The sequence below is a fragment of the Ambystoma mexicanum genome, chromosome 2p (assembly GCF_040938575.1).
Source record: "Ambystoma mexicanum isolate Mex_15411 chromosome 2p, UKY_AmexF1_1, whole genome shotgun sequence".
In the NCBI taxonomy this organism is placed as follows: Eukaryota; Metazoa; Chordata; class Amphibia; order Caudata; family Ambystomatidae; genus Ambystoma; species Ambystoma mexicanum.
The window spans coordinates 946,030,992-946,049,292 of record NC_090923.1 but is presented as its reverse complement, the minus strand read 5'-3'; the positions used below and the strand labels follow the sequence as shown (position 1 = coordinate 946,049,292).

The window sequence follows — 18,301 nt, the reverse complement described above, 5'->3', positions numbered from 1 at the left end:
TTGAGACATTGTAGAATTCACTGACCCCTTGGGAATAGAAATGGCAAAGAATCAGGCATTACAAGTAAAGTATCCATGATGCCAATATGAATGTTATACCTACATCGCTTATGATAATCCACACATGTGTATGAAGTTAAGGAATTTTAGGCCAAATCTTTCATACTCAAAATTACTAAAAAGTATTAACCAGAAAAAACAATGTCACACGGATTGCAGAGTCAGAGTGATATGCTCTACATAAATTATGTAACCTGTTTATGTAAGTTGCTAAGAGACTTCAACTGTATAAATGTACCATTTCTGGCAAAATCGGATTTTAGCTAAGGTAAGTGTGGGAGGTTTTGGAACATTGTAAAACTCGCATCATAAATCTGACATGTTATCCTGAAATCCAACCAGTTGAGAGCAAGGCGGGGACTAGCAACCCTGACCAATCCAGTCAGTTCGAGGTGTGCTTAGTTAAGCCTTCCCAGCCATATATTTTGATGATGTCACTATGCATTATAAATAAGAGTCCCTGACAAGACTCACGCAGACACTATTCCTGATTTTCCTGCGCCGGCGTTCCTGTTCCATTCATCCTGCTGAGTCCAGATCCCAACTACAAGGTCTAAGCATTGTTGACCCTTCCAGCAGTGCCTCAATTCTAAAATCCCAAATAACCAAAGGGAGAAAGCTGTGGTATTTTTTTTTTGGGAAGCATCCTGAGACCAGCCCACCAATTGCTGGCCACTCATTGATGCCCACTAACTGCATTCAGAGGTACCTGTGCCATCCAGTGACCAGAATTACCATCCGGTGAACCGACCTTACCCAGCTTTCTTTTGCCCAGCTGTCCTTTGCCAGGGGCGCTGCCGTGTGAGACCAGAACCGGTTGATGGTCGCAAAACCCCACACTAAATGTGGACTGTAAGTATAATTCCTACCCCATAGAAATCAATAGTTTAACTTGTCTTGCATTTGTCATTATCCCACACTCCAAGCCATCACATCCTTATCCTGATCACTTGTTAAAACTGTCAGAATTATCCATGCAACCGAACCCTTGATTCTAGTGCTAGCGCCATCTCTCTTTTCAAACTGAACTCCATTTCAACCTGAAAATCTAATTCAAAACTGCAGCTACCCCCATTCTTTCACTTCTGTAACATCCCTGTAATGTACCTCTGTTCCCCAGACTAAAAACCGCATCACAATTTGCAATATTTCACCAGTTTTTTAAAGAAACCTTTTGAGTAAATTTACACATAAATTGAAAGGAAATACAACTTTTACACGTGTCATTTGGCTGCAATCCCTTTTGAACTTTCCACTCGTTTTTCGAATTGTATGTTGTTGGTAATCCATTGCAGGTGATTGTTAGTGTCTTCGCATTGTTGCATTAGTGAGGAATTGTAAGGTTTTTAACACACATTAATTATCTGTCCACTTCCAAATGTCATTTCATAACATTGCAAGGAGTTCAAAATCAGTTTTTCCCTTTTATTTGGGGAGGAAAGGTCGGATTTTGATTCATTTTCCTGCCTCTTATTCCTGATTACCTGCTGCTTATTTATATCCAGAATTGATCATTTGTGGGTTGAGGGAACATTGCAGGGGGAAATCCTAACTTGGGTGCTATCTTTCCTAAATCAAAAAGTGCTCCTATTCCCTGGTGTTTTGTATATGTTCCACAAGAAGGTTAAACCAAGTGCATTGCTTACATTCTCATTGTAATTATCACCCTATTGGTGATTGCTGCCCCACATTAAAAATTGGATGATTTCTTTTGCATTTTAAAATTAATAAATATTGCACATCACAAACCAGCCTGGTTCATGGTCCAATGTGACCCAGGGTATTTTAAAAAGGGGGTGTGATACGAATTGTGTACCATCCCAAATTGAATCTGCATAAAAATAAGGAGAAAGACATCTCAGTCGTGCGCTATATACTAGGCCGAGACCAAGGTATATGTTGCCCGATTGAAATCCTTAACAACTACTGGAAGGGCAGTACATCAGTCAATCTAGGATACCAGGATGAGAATGACTCCAAAGCCCTTGACCTTGCAGACACACTAACTGACTTTGGCCTCAGCCAGCACATTAAAGTACCTACCCACATCAAGGGTCGCACCCTTGATTGGGTATCTGACCAGAACTGACTTGAAATCGGTGACCCCTTGTTTTTGGTCTGATCATTATAAAATGATCTTCACCATCAATTCCATCCCACAAATAGCCAAACAGAACCTCGCCCCACCCACACTTACGAATAACAAGAAACACATTACGGTTGAGAAACATCTACCACTTATACCCCTACTGATTAATAGGGCTACAACCACCTGCTCGGACCCGACAGTCCTTGTGGACACTTATAATCAGGCTATTTCTAAAGCCCTCAATATCATTGCTCCACTTAAGATGCGTAAACAGAAGCCTCGACTCCACCTTAATACGTGGTTTACCCCTCATCTCCGCGACTTGCGTAAGGAGAAAAGAAAAGCTGAGGCGCAGTGGAAAAGCTCACCATCACTCGCCAATAAAAACAACCTAACCACTGCCTCCTCTACCTACAAACATGCCATACTTGAAGCCAAAAAAGGTGTATAACACGCGGATACTGCTTGCACAATCCAATACCAAGGAACTCATTAAAATCCTTAAGGAATTAGAGACTCCTATAGCACCATTAGACACCTGCATTCATGACACTGACTGGTGCGCCAATATCTAAAAGGCACTCCTAGACAAAATTGTTAAGCTCCATGCTAAAATTAAATTAAAAAAGAAACCTCCTCTCAGATCAGTAGGCAACCTCCAGTCTCAACATCCCCACACCCAAATTCTCCTGCAAACCTTTCTGCTTCACACCTCTATCCATTGAGGAGGTTGAAAAGATTATAAAGAGACTCAAGCCATCTAACTGCCAAGGGGACGCTTGCCCCGCCACTATTATTAAGGAAGCTGCCTTTGACCTAGCACCTTTTATTACTACATTCATAAATGCCTCGTTTGAATCAGTTGTGGTCCCAGACAACCTTAAGGATGCTTGGGTGATACCCTTAATTAAAAAACCCACACTTGACCCGAGTAACACAGCAAATTACAGGCCCATTACCACGGTGCCTTACTTAAACTTCTGGACAGGGCGGCCTACCTACAAATCCAGGGCTACCTTGAAACCAACAATCCATTAGGCCTTAGACAATCAGGTTTCCGTCCAAGACACGGGATGGAGACAGCATTGATTGACCTGAAACCAAAAATTGAGGATTTGAAAGACAAGGGAAGCAAGCTCTCTTGCTCCTCCTTGATCTTTCAGCAGCATTTGACTTGGTTGACCACCAAATCCTTTGCCACCATCTCAACATAGGGGCACACTTTTCTGACGCAGCCACTTCCTGGATCAGATCCTTTCTCGCTAATAGAACCATGAGGGTCTTCTCCCCCGTCGCATCAGCTGAACCTGTGCATGTACCGTGTGGAGTTCCACAAGGCTCTTGTGCCTCTCCCACGCTCCAAACCTCTCTTCGATATACTTGACTATTTGGGTGTCTCCTACACTAACTATGCGGACGACACCCAGATACTCATCCATATCACTGGTGACTACGGCACTGATGCCAAAGCAGTCAATACAGTCTACTCAGTCATCCAGGCCTGGATGGCACATCACAGACTCTGTCTCAATGACAAGAAAACAGAGTTACTTATCTTAGGCTCCCCATCCAAACTGAGCAAACTTGACCAGGATTACAAATCCTTTATGATTGATGGCAACATTATTAACGTGTATAAAGTCACAAAAATACTTGGCATCTACCTAGACTCTACACTGTCCCTTAATAGACAAACCAATGCAGTTGTATCGGCATCAGCTTACACCTGCAAACTCATCACAGCTTACAGACCATTCCTGACAACTATCATTCTCGCAAGAACTCTCATCATGTCAAAAATGGACTACTGTAATGCCCTCTACCTAGGGACGAGTCAAAGAAATCTTGACAAGCTACAGGTCTCCCAGAACAAGGCCATCAGGGCCACCCTCAACGTCCCTAGGAGATCACACATCTTGGACACGAGACGCAATTTACACTGGCTCCCAGTCTCACAGCGGATATCTTTGAAAACCCTATCCCTAACTCACAAGGCCCTGAATAACCTGGCTCCTGATTACCTTTCTAACCGCTTTATGGTCCACACTGCATCCAGACCCCTGAGATCTCCCCAAGTACACACATTGAGCATCCCTAGCTTTAAACTACAGACAGCGGGGGGTTCGAGTTTCCCAGTCCACGCAGCTAAACTGTGGAACACACTCCCCAACTCCCTTAGAACAGAACCGTTCGCCCAGACCTTCAAAAACAAAATCAAACTCTGGCTCCATGAACTCGATGCTGCCTCAGCAATCGCCTAATCTGAGTGGGACCACTCTTAGGAAGTAGCCTGTGTGTTACCTATTCATGCATATCCTTCTCGTCTTATGCAGGCAGTTTGCCTATGACGTACCCTTTCCTGTGGAAAGTGATTCTGTGTTAACATTCAACTCTTGTAACCGCGTGCTTCAAATCCTATCTGTAACCTGTAACCCTTGTAACCATTTGCTTGAAATGTATGCGCCCAGCTGCCCCAGGGCAAGGTGCGCAATATAAATAAACAAATACAAATACATTTTAGTTTAGTTTTTATTAACTGCCGGATTGGTCTCTGGTGTCTCCCAGTTTCTGGCCACCCCATTCTATAAGGCAATGTGGAATGGTAAGATAGGATCTGACTGTGGACCTTTGTCAAGAATGTCAGTAAGGCCGTCCTGTTCATATGGCAATGGAAGCCTACTCCAACCCATGTAATCTACCACCTTTGACAAGAGCTGCCTGTTGGATACATCCCCATGTTCCTCAGCCTCTGGCTTCCCAAACTCTAGTTCAAGTGAGGTATCTACCCCACTTGCAGTCTGCAAATTATCATAAAGGTCCCTCATCCTGGACTCTTCCTCAATGAAACTCTCTGGTACATTAGGCGTACCACAATTGTAGGCCAAATGGGGCCTCTTCATCAGACTGTTCCTCTTCTTCACAAATTGAAGGAAGACTTAAAGAAGTCTTTCCTAGGTAGGGGAACATAGGTTTTGTCAGGGATCATGAGTTTTGACACAATTGGCTTCAACGTTGTAGTAGACGTCCAGATTTTCTTTTTCAGCGCCATTGATTTAGGTGGGGCGCTCGGCGTCTACAGCACAGCTGGTAAAGATGGTGCAGCTGATGTTGAAGTCTTGGGTGTCGACGTTGAGGGTCTGGCATGTGTCGAAGGCGCCGCCAGTGTCGATGACCTCGACTTGTGTTTATGTCTAGAATTATCCTTCAATGTAACATCGGATCAAGGCCTCGAAGGCTCACAATGCGGATTGTGTCTTTGTCCTTGGCTCGAGGGCATGCGAGACTTAGGCATCGACCTTTCCTTCCCGGCTTCTTTCGAAGGCACGGTAGGAGCATGGCTTGGTTTTTGCTTTTCAAAAATGTTAAGCATTTCAGCCCTGAAGGCCTCTCACTCGGCCAGAGTGGATTTCTTGGTTGGGCATGCGACTCTTTCTGGGGAAGCATCTGACTATGAAGACGACCTATGGTGCCTTCTCTTCGACTTCAAGGATGAAGAAGAGCGGTGTGAGCCACTCCTCGACCTGGACCGCTTGGCCTGCTTCCTTCCAGGACAGTCTCCTCTCAACTCGTCAGTCGAAGGTTTCACGGATCAGGTAGGGGATTTTATTTTTTTTTTAGGGTTTTGCCTACCTTCAGCTTTCCTTTCCGTTCCCACAAGGCCTTTCCAGTCATCGACTGCCACTTGGAGCAGTCTGAGGTGTCATGTTCGGCTCCAAGGCACCGCAAACAAGTTCGGTGGGGATCAGTGAGGGAAATGTTCGATCCGCAATCCCGACACTTTTTAAAACCGGACTTCATCATGGACACCGACTCTGAAGACATCTCGATCTCGACGTTTTAACAAAGACGTCACAAGATGAGAAGCAGCACACTGTATTTCTTCGAAAGCAATCGCTGTCGTGGGAAAACAGAACTGAAGCCAATGGGCGCTGCACATACTATACATGCCTTCAAAGACATCATCCTCGACGGAGGCCTTCGAGGAACATCAAGTCATTGGCATTGATGCACAATGCCCTCTGCCGAAATTTTTCCAAAGCAGCTGAAGCTGGACAACATCTGTGAAAAGATGAGGAATAAGTGGGAGGACAGAATCCATTCGAAGCAGTAAACCGTAAACCAAGGTTTCCCCCCCTGTCTGCCATTTTAGGAAGAGGACCCAGCGAGGGGGGCCAATAAACTGGTGTTCAGAAGAGGGGGGGCCCGAACTAGCAGAACCTCTGTTTTTTCTCCATTTAGATGCAACCAATTGTCACACATCCAAACATAAACTGCGTGTAGACAAGAGCGACAACATACAGTGGTATCCCCCTGGGAAAGATCAAGGCGCATTAGAATCTGGGCATAGGCCGCATAACTAAAACAATGAAATCCAAAAGACTGTATAAGAAAATTCAAAGGTTGGATATATACATTAAACAATGAAGGGGGCGAGTGCTGAGTCCTGAGGCACCTCACAGAAAATAGAAGAAGTGACAGACCTGTAAGAACAATATGAGATGGTTTGAGAACGATCAGCAAGGAACAAAGAGAACCAACAGTATCTGAAATCCCTGCAGAGACTAAACGGGACAGAAGTAAAGAATGATCCACTGTATCAAAGGCGGTCTATAGATCTAAAGGAATCAGCCCACCTACCCCACCCTGATCTGCAATTAAAGTAAGGCCATCGAGTACTGCAATTAGGGCAGACTCAGTCCCTCTGACAGGACGAAAACCAGATTAAAAGGGATTGAAAAAGTGAGAATGTTCAAGAAATAAGGAGAAACTAAAGATTCCAAAAGTTTCATAAGTAAAGTGAAGAGTGAAATAGGACAAGGGTTTGTAGGAATAGAGGGATCCAGGGAAGGTTTCTTCAGAAGAGGGATCACCAAAGAGTGCTTGAGAATAAAAGGAATCACACCAAATGTACAAGAGTGATTCACTGCCTCAGAAACTAAGGGGGCAATGTTAGGCATTATAGTCTTTAGAACTGACAAAGGAATGGTGTCCTTTGGGGATGCAGACTTCAATCCATTAGTCACATTCAAAATATCAACCGAAGTAAACCTTGGGAAGGTATACCACGAATTCACAGAAGAAGCCAGACCCTGAGAATCAGGAATAGTAGATGACTGTAACCCAGATGATACAATCTATGCACAAATATTTTCAATATTTTCAACAATGAACAAAGAGAGAGAATTACATAGAGTCTGAGAAGGCAGAATAGTAAGCACCGGAGAAGAGTCCGATATCAAGGTTTTCACAATCTTTAGTAGCTCCTAAGGTATGCTATTAGCTAACTCAATCTGGTGTGCAGGGGATAGTACCGGTCAGCGACGTATGCGATAATGATTAGGTGGGAAAAGAAGTGCAGGTCGAAGTAGAGAGCGCACACGTCCTGGGGGGGGAGAGCCCCTGGGCTAGGCGAGTGCCAGGGAAGGCCAGGAGGACAGGAGCCAGAGGAAAGCAGGGAGAAAAGGTCCACATGCGAAGTGTGAGGACGGGGCTGGATCAGGCTTAGTAGGGGTGCAGGCCCCGGCAGGCTAGTACAGTGGGAGGGAGCCTGGAAAGGCAAGTGCAGGAATGGGTAGGGGTGTCAGGGGAGACCGAGGTGATGGGGTAGACTGAGCGAGGAGGGCCTGGTGCCCTGTATGGCTCAGAAGGAAGCAGGCAGCAAGTCAAATGCAGCAGAGGGGGACATTAGCGAGGGAGAGGAAAGGAAGAAGAGAAAAGGAGGGTATTGAGAAGCTTCCGGAACTTAAGGAGATCTGGCTCAAGCCTGAAAGGGCCAGGGAGGCCATTCCAGGGGGAAGCTCCTGCGGATGAGAGAGATCTACCCCCCCCCCACTCTCTGCTTGGAAAAGCGTCTGATCTGCAGAGAGATGGAGCTAGAAAGCCGAAGGGCTCTAACAGGGAACTATTCAGGGAGAGAGAGAGTTGGATGTAGCAGGGTCTCAGGCCCCAGAAAGCCTTGTGTATGATGCAGAGGGTCTTGAACGTGATCCTCGCAACAACCAGGAGCCAGTGGAGAGATTTTAGGGCTGAAGAGATACGGTCCCTGGACTTGAGGCCAAGAAATCTTGCAGTCCTATTTTGGATTAGTTAAAAGGGGGCGAAGGGAGGAGTTAGGCCGATTGAGGCTGTTGCAGTAGTCCAGCCCAGAGAGAATCAAAGCTTTGGAGACATTGTGTTTCTGGGGGAATGTGAGGAAAGGGAGAATGCCCTGAAAGTTGGCCTTTTTGGCAAGGTCTGTGGACGTCTTGACACGGTCTATCACTCTGATCGCCTTAAATACTCTTATCAGGATTTGCGACCAAGCCCTTGCCTGGATTGAATCCTACCTTGCACCTCGTCAACGCTCTGTCTCCTGGAGCAACAACACCTCTCAACTTACTTCTCTAACTGTGGAGTTCCACAAGGCTCTGTCTTAGGGCCACTCCTCTTTACACTCTACACCTCTGCTCTTGGGGCACTAATGTCTTCCTTTGGGTTGTTATACCAACTCTTTGCAGATGACATCCAAATTCACCTTCTCTTTTCCTGAACTGTCCTCTGATCTCTCTATCAAATTTTTAAACTGTCTCTCTGCCATTAAATATTGGATGGCTTTGCACTCTCAGATGTTAAACTCCACCAAAACAGAGGTACTATTCTTCTGTGCCAAAATCTTTCTCTCATCTCTTCCTCTTCATATTCCTCTTCCTGACAATCTCCCCTACTCTTCTTCAGCTAGAAACCTCAGCATCATCTATAACCCTTCTCACAGCTTCTCTACATTCATCTCCAAAACTGAACAGCAGCCTGCCTAAACCTCTGAAATATTAGTAAAATCAGACACCTCATTCCTTTCCACACTGCCAAGCATCTCTTAACCGCTCTTTTCTGCCAGCATCCTCTTTGGTCTCCCCAACTATGCTTTCTGTCCTCTTTACAGACCATTAACTTCACTGCCAGGACTCTCTGCACTTCCTCACTGCACATCCATTTCCTTGTACCGTCACCAAGCTGGATGGCCGACGATGCAAATCTGGCCAGATTTACATTTTTTCTCCTGGTTCAGAAACGTATCCACGGTAAGGCACCACTGTATCCATCTTCCTCTATCCAACTCTATAAGCCTTCTTGTAATCTCTGATCTGCCTCCTCGACTACACTTACTTGTGGCTCCTCTCCCTGCCTGCGCTTCCTCTCTCTTCCGCTCCTTCTCTCTTCTTGCTCCACTTGCATGGAAGTCCCTTCCTCCGGACATCTGAGAAACAGTCCACGCGGATTTGTTCAAAACCAAAATAAAAGCTTACCTCCTTGCCTCTGAGTTACCCTCTTAACCTACCTCATCTGTCTGCTAGCTAACATTTTTCCCTCGTCTATAACCTGTCGATCTCACACTTCCTCTTCCTCCACTCTAGCACTACACCCATCATGGTCGGATCCCGAGCACAACTGGTCTAAACGCCTACCTGCACTTAAAAATATCCAATGTTCATTGTCCATAATCTATGCATGTCTATTTATCTATTGTCCCCGGTCACTGTTCCATTTACTCCCCTTCACAACCTGGTCAGAATCTCAAACTTACCCCATTGTAAGAAGCTCACCGCTTCCCGGCAAATCTGATTTCTTATCTATTGTATGCTCTTTTGTGATCAAAAGAGCATTGTTCCTCATGTGTATAAATAAAATGAAAGCAGTCATCTGGCTGTATGGGGCACTATTAATCAGTAATGACACAATACATATGCTGTGGAGTGAAATGACAGAACTTTTGCAAAATGTGGGTGTTAACACTCTTGAAACTAAATAAAACAACTTGTGTTTTATGTTCATAGGGATTTGAAGAATAGTTTCTTTGAGACCTTAGTTTATTTCCCCATGGGTTAATTCCCCAAATATTAATGTCAAAAAACAAATCAATTCTGATGAAAAATTGACTTATTATTTTCCGTAACGAGGGTAAGAGCAGACTGAAAGAAAATAATGTAAGCAAGCAGCTTAAAGTTACCTGAACTTAGACTACTGCGGCTTCCACCACCGGAGCCATCATAATCAGTCATACACACATCCGAATCTTGCTCCAGGTCCAAAACCATGTCCGGTGTGGCCAACGGAAATCCTGTGAAGGAAGTGAAAATTTCATAAACTTGTTGCCTCCCTCAAAAATATAGAACATTAAGAATGATCAGACTAAATGAATTAGACCTCATAGGCTCAGAACTCATTTAACTGCTTACTTTCATTATCTGAATACCAGAGTGCCCTGGCCTGTGATGCACCATGATCCCAGTCTTCCTAGGTGTGATTTACCAAGTTAACCACCTCGGAGACTTGAGATTTACAGTGATCTGAGACTTCTCTGGCCGGGGATTAACAGTGTGTTTTCAGCCCTTGAAATAACCAAACTGCTAGACTTCCATGGCCCTGAATTTACAAAGATTTACCAAAGACTGGATTTAACAAACTTTACTGTCTTTGGATACGGATTCACCAAGGTCCAATGGCATGAGATCTTCCAAGATGGCAGATTGCATGATCCTAGGATTCCAGAAATCCATCTATGTCTTGGAATGTTTCAAGATGCTAAAACCGCAAGGGCAAGTATTTGACAAGAAACCCAAGATACCCAACCTAAGAAACTACAGACTGCCTGAGCTACTTAATAAAGGAAATAAAACAATGTGGGAGTGGGGAGCACTGTTTGCATATGGAGTACTTTCACTCAAGGAAAAACCCTGGTCCCAGATTCAGAAGAAAACAATTCTAGTGATTAATTATGTATTTTATGTAAATTGGTTGTATCAGTTATCACATACCATTGCATGATGCCTTTTACAATCATGTAACCCTTTGAGTGCCATTAGGAGACATATATATATATATATATATATACACACATACACACACACCTCCTAAAGGTTGTCTATATTTGTTTATTAAAATGTATATGAGCGCAACACAAAGCGATTCACTTCAGGATGCTGTGGTAATGCAGAATCAGGAAACTGACAACTCATTGCGGTTTGTAAGGGGGTTGTTTTATAACGTAAACAAAAATATATGCCCAAATGATGTGCTCTTGGCTGGACCACATTGCGCGGCCTCTGGATTAGATAAGGCTGCTTACCCTGAGCGAGGTTCCACTACGATCACCAGCAAATGTCTCAGGGCTTTTCACACTAATTACAGTTCAAGAAAGAAAGTTCAATAACTCTATAATGAGTGGCTCTAGGCCTCCTGGCCCCCTACACAGATCAATTCCAGTACGAAACAGTTCCTGGAAATGTCTCCGATTAGCCAAGCCTCTTCTGACTCGGTTTGGAACCTGTGATGAATCAGCAATTATTTCCCCAGAAAACCTGTCTGGGACCCTTCTCATGTGGCCAGGGAAAGGCAGACGCTTTGCGATACTGACCGTGCGGTGGTGTTCAGCGTGAGGATCACATGAAGGGGGAAGCAGATCAGGAGGAATGGGAAACCTTTTTTAACTTCACCCGAGACCCCAACCTTCTAATGGCTTATTGTAAAATAGAACAAGTAGTAAGAAAGTCTAACTTAGGGAATTTTGGTACTTGAAGTCCCAAATGGAAAAGTACTGGGACGAAGATGAGGGCTGAAAAGGAACAATGGTGCAGGAGTGGACAGAATGAATTCAGATGACCTACACCTGAGGGAGACCAAGAGGCTTAAAAGGCCCCCTCAAGTGCAGGCCATTAGTAAGAGCAGGAGCAAGAAGCAGATGCAGAGGAAGCAGAAGCAGTGTGATTCGTGCAGGCAGCCAAGGCAGAAGCTGGTGGAGGGAGAAGACGCCAGGATCACTGTTTGGGAAATAATCAACTACCGGTTCTGAGAGGGTCTCTGCCTCTATAAGTATGAAGTGCAGAGATTGTGCAGTGTGAAGTGCGCAAGAGGGAAGCATGCCCTCTGGGGACCTGTTCTGCAAAGGCTGCACAGCGGGAAGCAAAAGCGAGGGAAGCTTTCTTTCCCAGGAGACCGTTTCTGGGGGCTGGCATGCATCAGGGGGCAGAGGAGCAAAGGGTTCTCCTGATGTAGACGGGGTGGGCGACAGCAGACTAAGAAGCAGTTTGCCGGGTCGCAAGGAGCTAGAGAAGCAGAAGGCCTGCAGGGAGCGAGGCGATCGGACACGTACGCCTTACTGGTGAGTTCACAAGCTGACAGTGACCCCAGAGAGCTCCGTATCCGCTTGCATGTTCAAGGCAGGCATTCACCAAGTAAGCAGCACTCGCGTAAGGGTGAAAGTGGTCTTAAAAGTGAGTTTGAATACCGAACTATTGAAAAGCGGCTAAAGCATTATATGACAAAACCAAATGGCTAACATTAAACGTGTGAGTTTGAGAAATACCCAGCAGCCCGATGGGGCGATATTATTAAGAACTAATACCTACAAGCATTGCCCAAGCCAAAAGAGACTCCAAGCAAGGCAATTCAAATCCAACGGATGTTGCCAACGGCAAAAGGGGGCTAAAGAAGGGTCCACAAGATATGAAACCTGTTGCCCATACTTTGTACAGCATATAGTGAAAGCTGGGATAAACTCATTGCCAAAGCCAAGGAAGGAACAGAATACAACCCTATCCTTGTCAGTATTTGGTTACTTGTGCAGCGAGGAAACAAGAGTGGCAAATAGGCTGCCCTTCTGGAAAAGGATATTCAGAAGGAGAGGAGCATTATTTACAGGGGAGTATTAAAGAGCACCAATGTGAATCTTGTTTTCCCTGAAGAGATGTTAAATATGTGAAGCTGCCAAAGGATGAACATTGTGAAGCTGTTGTGAACATGTCAGTTTATCTTAACTACAAAAGTCCTTGTTGTGAAACGCTGTTCAGGCAAGGGAGAATACCCAGATAGCAAACCTTTGGAGGAGTAGGCCTGTCATGGGAGTAAACCAGGTAGAAGTTGATGAAGTACTAATAAGTGGTCCTAACAAAGACAATTTATGTTGCTTGTGTTGCTGAAGAAAGAAATGTGCTGTTGTAAAGAAGTTATATTTCTTCAGTCAACATTCCTCAGCTATGGCAAACATATCCTGACAAAGAATTTATGTTGCTTGTGGTACTGGAGACAGAAATGTGTTACATTTATCTAGATCTCAGTTGTGGTAAATCATCCTGACCAAGACAATTGGTGTTGCTACTGATGAACTGAGAAAAATTATACGTTACTCACCGTAGTGACTAACGTACTCTTAAGTCCATAGTCCCCTTTCCTCCATACTGCATGGACGTCCCTTTCAAGGAAGGGAAACAGAACCTTTTTCACCAGAAAAAACCTTCTTCCCCTTTAAATTTAGAGGCGCAGTGGGGTGCGGTTCAGGGAGCATGCGCTGGCCCGACTACGCCCTTTAGCGCCACACCTCAGTCCCCATTGACACAGACAATAGATTTAACATTGCCTAATGACATCAGTATTATTAGGGAGAGGTTGGTGGGACATATAGAGGAAAGGGGAATAAGGACTATGAGTACGTAACTCCTAATTACTCTTACGTCCCCTGTCCCCTTTCCTCTATACTGCATGGGCGATTACAACTGAATGTAGCCCCAGGGTGGAGAGGCGACCCTCCTTAAGCAAATAGGTTCCTGAGAACCGCCTGTCCGAAAGCCGCATCAGAACAGTAATGCTTGCAGAAAGCAGAGGGAGTGGCCCAAGTGGCTGCCCTGCTTATGACTTGCCAAGGGACATGGCGCTGGAATGCGATGGCCGTTGCCTTGGTCCCGACTGCGTGGGCATGCATGTTGGCTGGCAGCGGCTTGTGCTGGCCCTCGTACGCTTCTTTGATGGCCGAGACCATCCAGCGGGATATGGAGGCCTTGGAGGCCTCATAGATTGGTCTTGAGCCTCTGAAAGTGACGAACAGGGCGTTCGATTTGCAGAAGCCCTTGGTCCTGTCCAAGTAGAATTTCAGGGCACGTCTGACATCCAGGCAGAGCAGCACTCTCTGTGCTTCGTCCATAGGAACGGCAAAGAACGTAGGAAGGACTGTTTCCTCGTTCAAGTGGAAAGCAAACGGCACCTTGGGCAGAAATGCTTGGTGTGTCCGCAGCACTTTGTTCCTGTGAAAGGTAGTATAAGGTTCTGAGGCGACCAGCGCCAGGATTTCGTTGACTCTACAAGCCGAGGTAAGGCCGACCACTAGGGCTGTCTTGATGGTGACCAGCCTAATGTCCGCGGATGCCATTGGCTCAAACGGTTTGTGCGCCAGGGCGCCCAAGACTATGTTGAGATCCCACACAGGGTGCAGCCTCTTGACGGGTGGGTAGAGCCTTGCAAGCCCGTCAAATGTTTCTTGACGATAGGATTGGAGGAAGAGAAGATCCCCTCCTCAGAGTTCCTGTAAGCCCTGATGGCTGCGAGGTAGGTACGGCAGGTATACACCAGCACACCCGAGTGGGCGAGGTGCACCCATAAGGAGAGCACATCGTCCAACGTACATGCCAGGGGGTCGATTTCGTTGGAGTCTGCCCAGTGGCAGAATCTGGTCCATTTACTTTTATACTGGGCCCTGGTAGCATTGCTCCTTGCGCCCTGAATGATTTCCAGATTAGCCTGAGGGAGGCTGACGTGCAGCAGCATTACCTGCTCTGGTACCACGTTGTGAGGGCTAGTTTCTGTGGTGCTGGGTGGATGACCCTGCCCCACCAGAAGATGTGCTGGGCCCGTCGAGAGGTGAATCTGAGGCCTCTCTGAGAGGCCGAGCAGCTCCGAAAACCATGGCCTGGCCAGCCACCATGGATCTATTAGAATGATGTTGAGTTGGTGAGATTCCTTGATCTTGCAAATCCCTCTGTGAATCAGCGGTGTGGGCGGGAAGGCGTAAGCCTTCATGCCGTTCCACTGAAGCTGAAATACGTCGCCCAGGGAGCCGGGGCCCTGTCCCTGCCAGGAGGCGAAGTAAGGGTATTTCTTGTTGCGCCAGGTGGCAAAGAGATCCACCTGGAGATGACCCCACCTGTTGAAGATCTCCTGAATAACGAGTTTATTTAGCTGCCACTTGTAATTGTCCACTCCCAACCTGCTGAGCCTGTCCGCCTCCAGGTTGGATTCCCCCGGGAGATGGACTGCCGTGAGGTAGATGTCGTTTTCCAGGGCCCACTCCCACATTGTCATGCCGCCGGTTCCGGGCTGCCGCTGGAGGCTATGGAACGCTTGGCGCTGGCGGTGCCATTAGGTTGTCCCAGGTTTCTCTTCCTACTTCCTGGTTTTCCACTCTAGTCTTTTGTTCTGTCGCTCTGTTGTTTCCTATGTAAGCCCCGCCCCCTTCCCTGTCAGTTTATGCCTTGTTGCTTGCTCCTTTGCTCTCGCTTTGCTTCTCTCCTGTTTTCACTCCCCCTTACCTCGTTTCTTCTCCCCTGTTTCCATTTCCTCTCCATTTTCCCTCCGCGGTGATCCTTTCGCCGCCGTGCTTACCTTCCCTCGCTGACTCCCGCTGCAGTTTTGTTTTCCTGCGTTTGCTTCCTCGCCAGTAGCTGGATTTTTCTCGCCCAACGCAAACTCTCTTACCTGCTGGAGCCGGATCTGTTGCTCCTTGTCTCACGGAACACCCTTCCAGCTGTTCAGCTTCGGACTGTTGTTCGTACCAGCTCCGGGCTATCAAGAATCCACCGATACAACCTCCCGGACCAGCCAAGTCATCACATCAGTCAACTGACGCAAAGAGGGTTTTTTGAGCTGCTGCTTTTTCCCTCTTCCCACTGGTCCCTGCGGGAAGGAAGCCTACTGCTTCCCTGTTTGGCAGGGAATCAGGGAGGCTTCTCAACGCGGACTGTATCTCTTCTCAAGAAAAAAAATCGAAGAAGAAGTCTTCCTGGCAAGTCACCTCTTCTGAGGATTCAGGTGAGGAGGAAGGGGAGGTGGATGTTGAGTTCGCTGACAAACCTCACATCACTACTGAGCCTGATACACATGCTGATTGCCAGCATGCACAGAGGAGGAGATCTGGTGCCTCCCTGCTTGTTGACGTAGTACATGCTGGTCGAGTTGTCTGTCTCGATGAGGACAACCTTGCCCCTGAGAAGTGGTAGGAATGCTCTGAGCGCTAACCAGAAGGCGTTCAGATGGCGTTCAGCTCTAACCAGTTGATGTGGTAGTCCTGCTCCTGTCGAGTCCAGGTGCCATGGACCGAGAAATCGTCCAGAGTGGCTCCCCAGCCCTCGAGCGAGGAGTCTGTGTTGATGGTGGCCTGCGGGGTGGGCGGCCGAAAGGGCTTGCCCGTCCGTAGGTTGCAGTCCCTGGACCACCATGTTAGGTCTGAGGTGGAGAGAGGTAGGAACGTTGATCATCTCGGATTGGGAGCCCCGCTCCTGGTTCCATGAGGCAGCGAAGTGCAGCTGAATCCTCCTCATCCTCAATCTCCTGTGTGGAACGGCTAATAGGACTGCCAAGAGACCCAGGAGACTCTGGGACCACCATGCCGAGGTCACCGCTCTGCAGAGGAAGTGGGTGGTGGCCCTCTTGATGGCCGAGATCTTGTCCGCCGACGGAAATACCTTTTCGGAGCACATGTCACAGATGAGGCCCAAGAATGTCAGAGTCTGTGTGGGGTGCAGCTGGGTCTCAATCTTCTTGAGATTGCGCGAGAAGCCCAGATCGTGCAGTGCGGGAAGAGTGGTGAACCACTTCCGGAGATGTAGCCCTGACGAGCCAGTCGTCGAGGTATGGGTAGATATGGAGGCCCTGCACTCTGAAGAGGGCAACCACCGTATTCATGAGCCTGGTAAAGACCCTGGGGGCCGAGTTGAGGCCAAAAGGAAGGACCTTGTATTGAAAATGGTAGCCCATGATCTTGAACCGTAGGAAAGAAGGATGGGGCTGCCAAATCGGGGTGTGTAGGTACGCGTCCTTCAGATCCAGGGAGCACATCCAGTCTCCATTGCACAATGTCTCCACTCTAAAAGCAGGCAACCATCTTGAATTTTTGTAGGGGTAAGGAGAGGTTGAGGGTGGAAAGGTCCAGCACAACTCTCAGGCCCGCCTGGTGGTTCTTCTGAATGACAAAAATCCTGGAGTAAAAGCCCAAGCCCAGCTGGGAGGCTGGGACTTCCTCCACTGCCTGGCTGTCTAAGAGCGACTGGATCTCCGCAAGAAGAGTTGCTGTCCCAACTTGAGGGAGTGGAGGAGGAAGGAGAGGCTGGGATGGGTAGGCGGTACCCCGTGGATACTACGGAGAGGATCCAGGGGTCCGTGAAATTCTGGCACCAGAAATGAGGATGGAGAGCAAGCCTGCCCCCCACTGGAGACACATGGACCCAAAGGGGCGTGTCATGCCTTCTTTCCGTCGGAGGCTGCCGCGGAGGAGGGGGACTGGAAAAAGCCCTTACTGCCCCCCCTCCTTGTTGCTTGTGCCGGTTCTGAGATGGCGAGCGGTCCGGCTGCCTGGATCTCTGTTCCTGGAAGCCGCGGAACCCTCCATACGTACACCCCCTGTCAGAGACTTGGGCTTGGTCTTTTGTCAAGATGTATAAAGACTTGGCCATTTGTGAGCTGTTTTTCTTCTTGTCCAGGTCTTCGTCCGTGGAGGAGCGGAAGAGGTCTCCCCCCGCCCCCCTTCGAACGGTAAATCTAATATGCGTTCCGGGACGTTAGGGTTGAACTTCGTTGCCCGGAGCCAGGGTGTCCTTCTCATGTCTGTGGCGATACAAATGGCACGGCCAGAGGTGTCGATATGGGCCATGGTGGATTCCATGAGGTCATGTGCCACCAGCTTGGCTTCTGCCAGGCCCGCCTTAAAATGTGATTGGCCCTGTGTAGAGAGTTCCGGGGGGGAGTCCACCATTTCCCTCCATAACCTCTGGTTAGCGGCAGCCAGCATGGCTTTCAGTATACTCCAAGATCTTCGCCACCTTGCCTAGTAGAGCCGCAGAGGAGGAGGTTGAAGACGACTGAGGCTTAGAGTAAAGTGATGCCGCAGCAATCACAGAGGAGTGTGGCTGAGGATGGGCCAACAGCAAGAGTGTATTCCCCTCCATCTGCCTGTACTTAGCGTCCAGGCGTTGACTGACCGGCTGGGCCGAATGGGGCTTAAGCCAACCCTTCTTGGCAAGGGAGACTACATCGGTCTGCAGAGGAATCCCTGTTTTGGCAGAGGGGCATCGCGTGAGGACTTCAGCCAGAACCTCCTCTGCCGGCTGCTCGACCGCAGGCTGGGGGAGGCCCAGG

The 18,301-nt window shown here is 47.6% G+C and overlaps 1 protein-coding gene across 2 annotated transcripts in view; it reads right to left on the bottom strand.

Annotated features, from left to right (window-relative positions):
* Positions 1-18,301, bottom strand: part of LOC138566947 (zinc finger protein 91-like) — a 1,189,804-nt gene that overhangs the window by 497,281 nt on the left and 674,222 nt on the right. For both annotated transcript variants that reach the window (XM_069644717.1, XM_069644718.1), the window contains one exon: positions 10,134-10,244. In XM_069644717.1, coding sequence (XP_069500818.1) covers positions 10,134-10,244 — 111 coding nt within the window. The remainder of the gene's footprint in view (positions 1-10,133; positions 10,245-18,301) is intronic.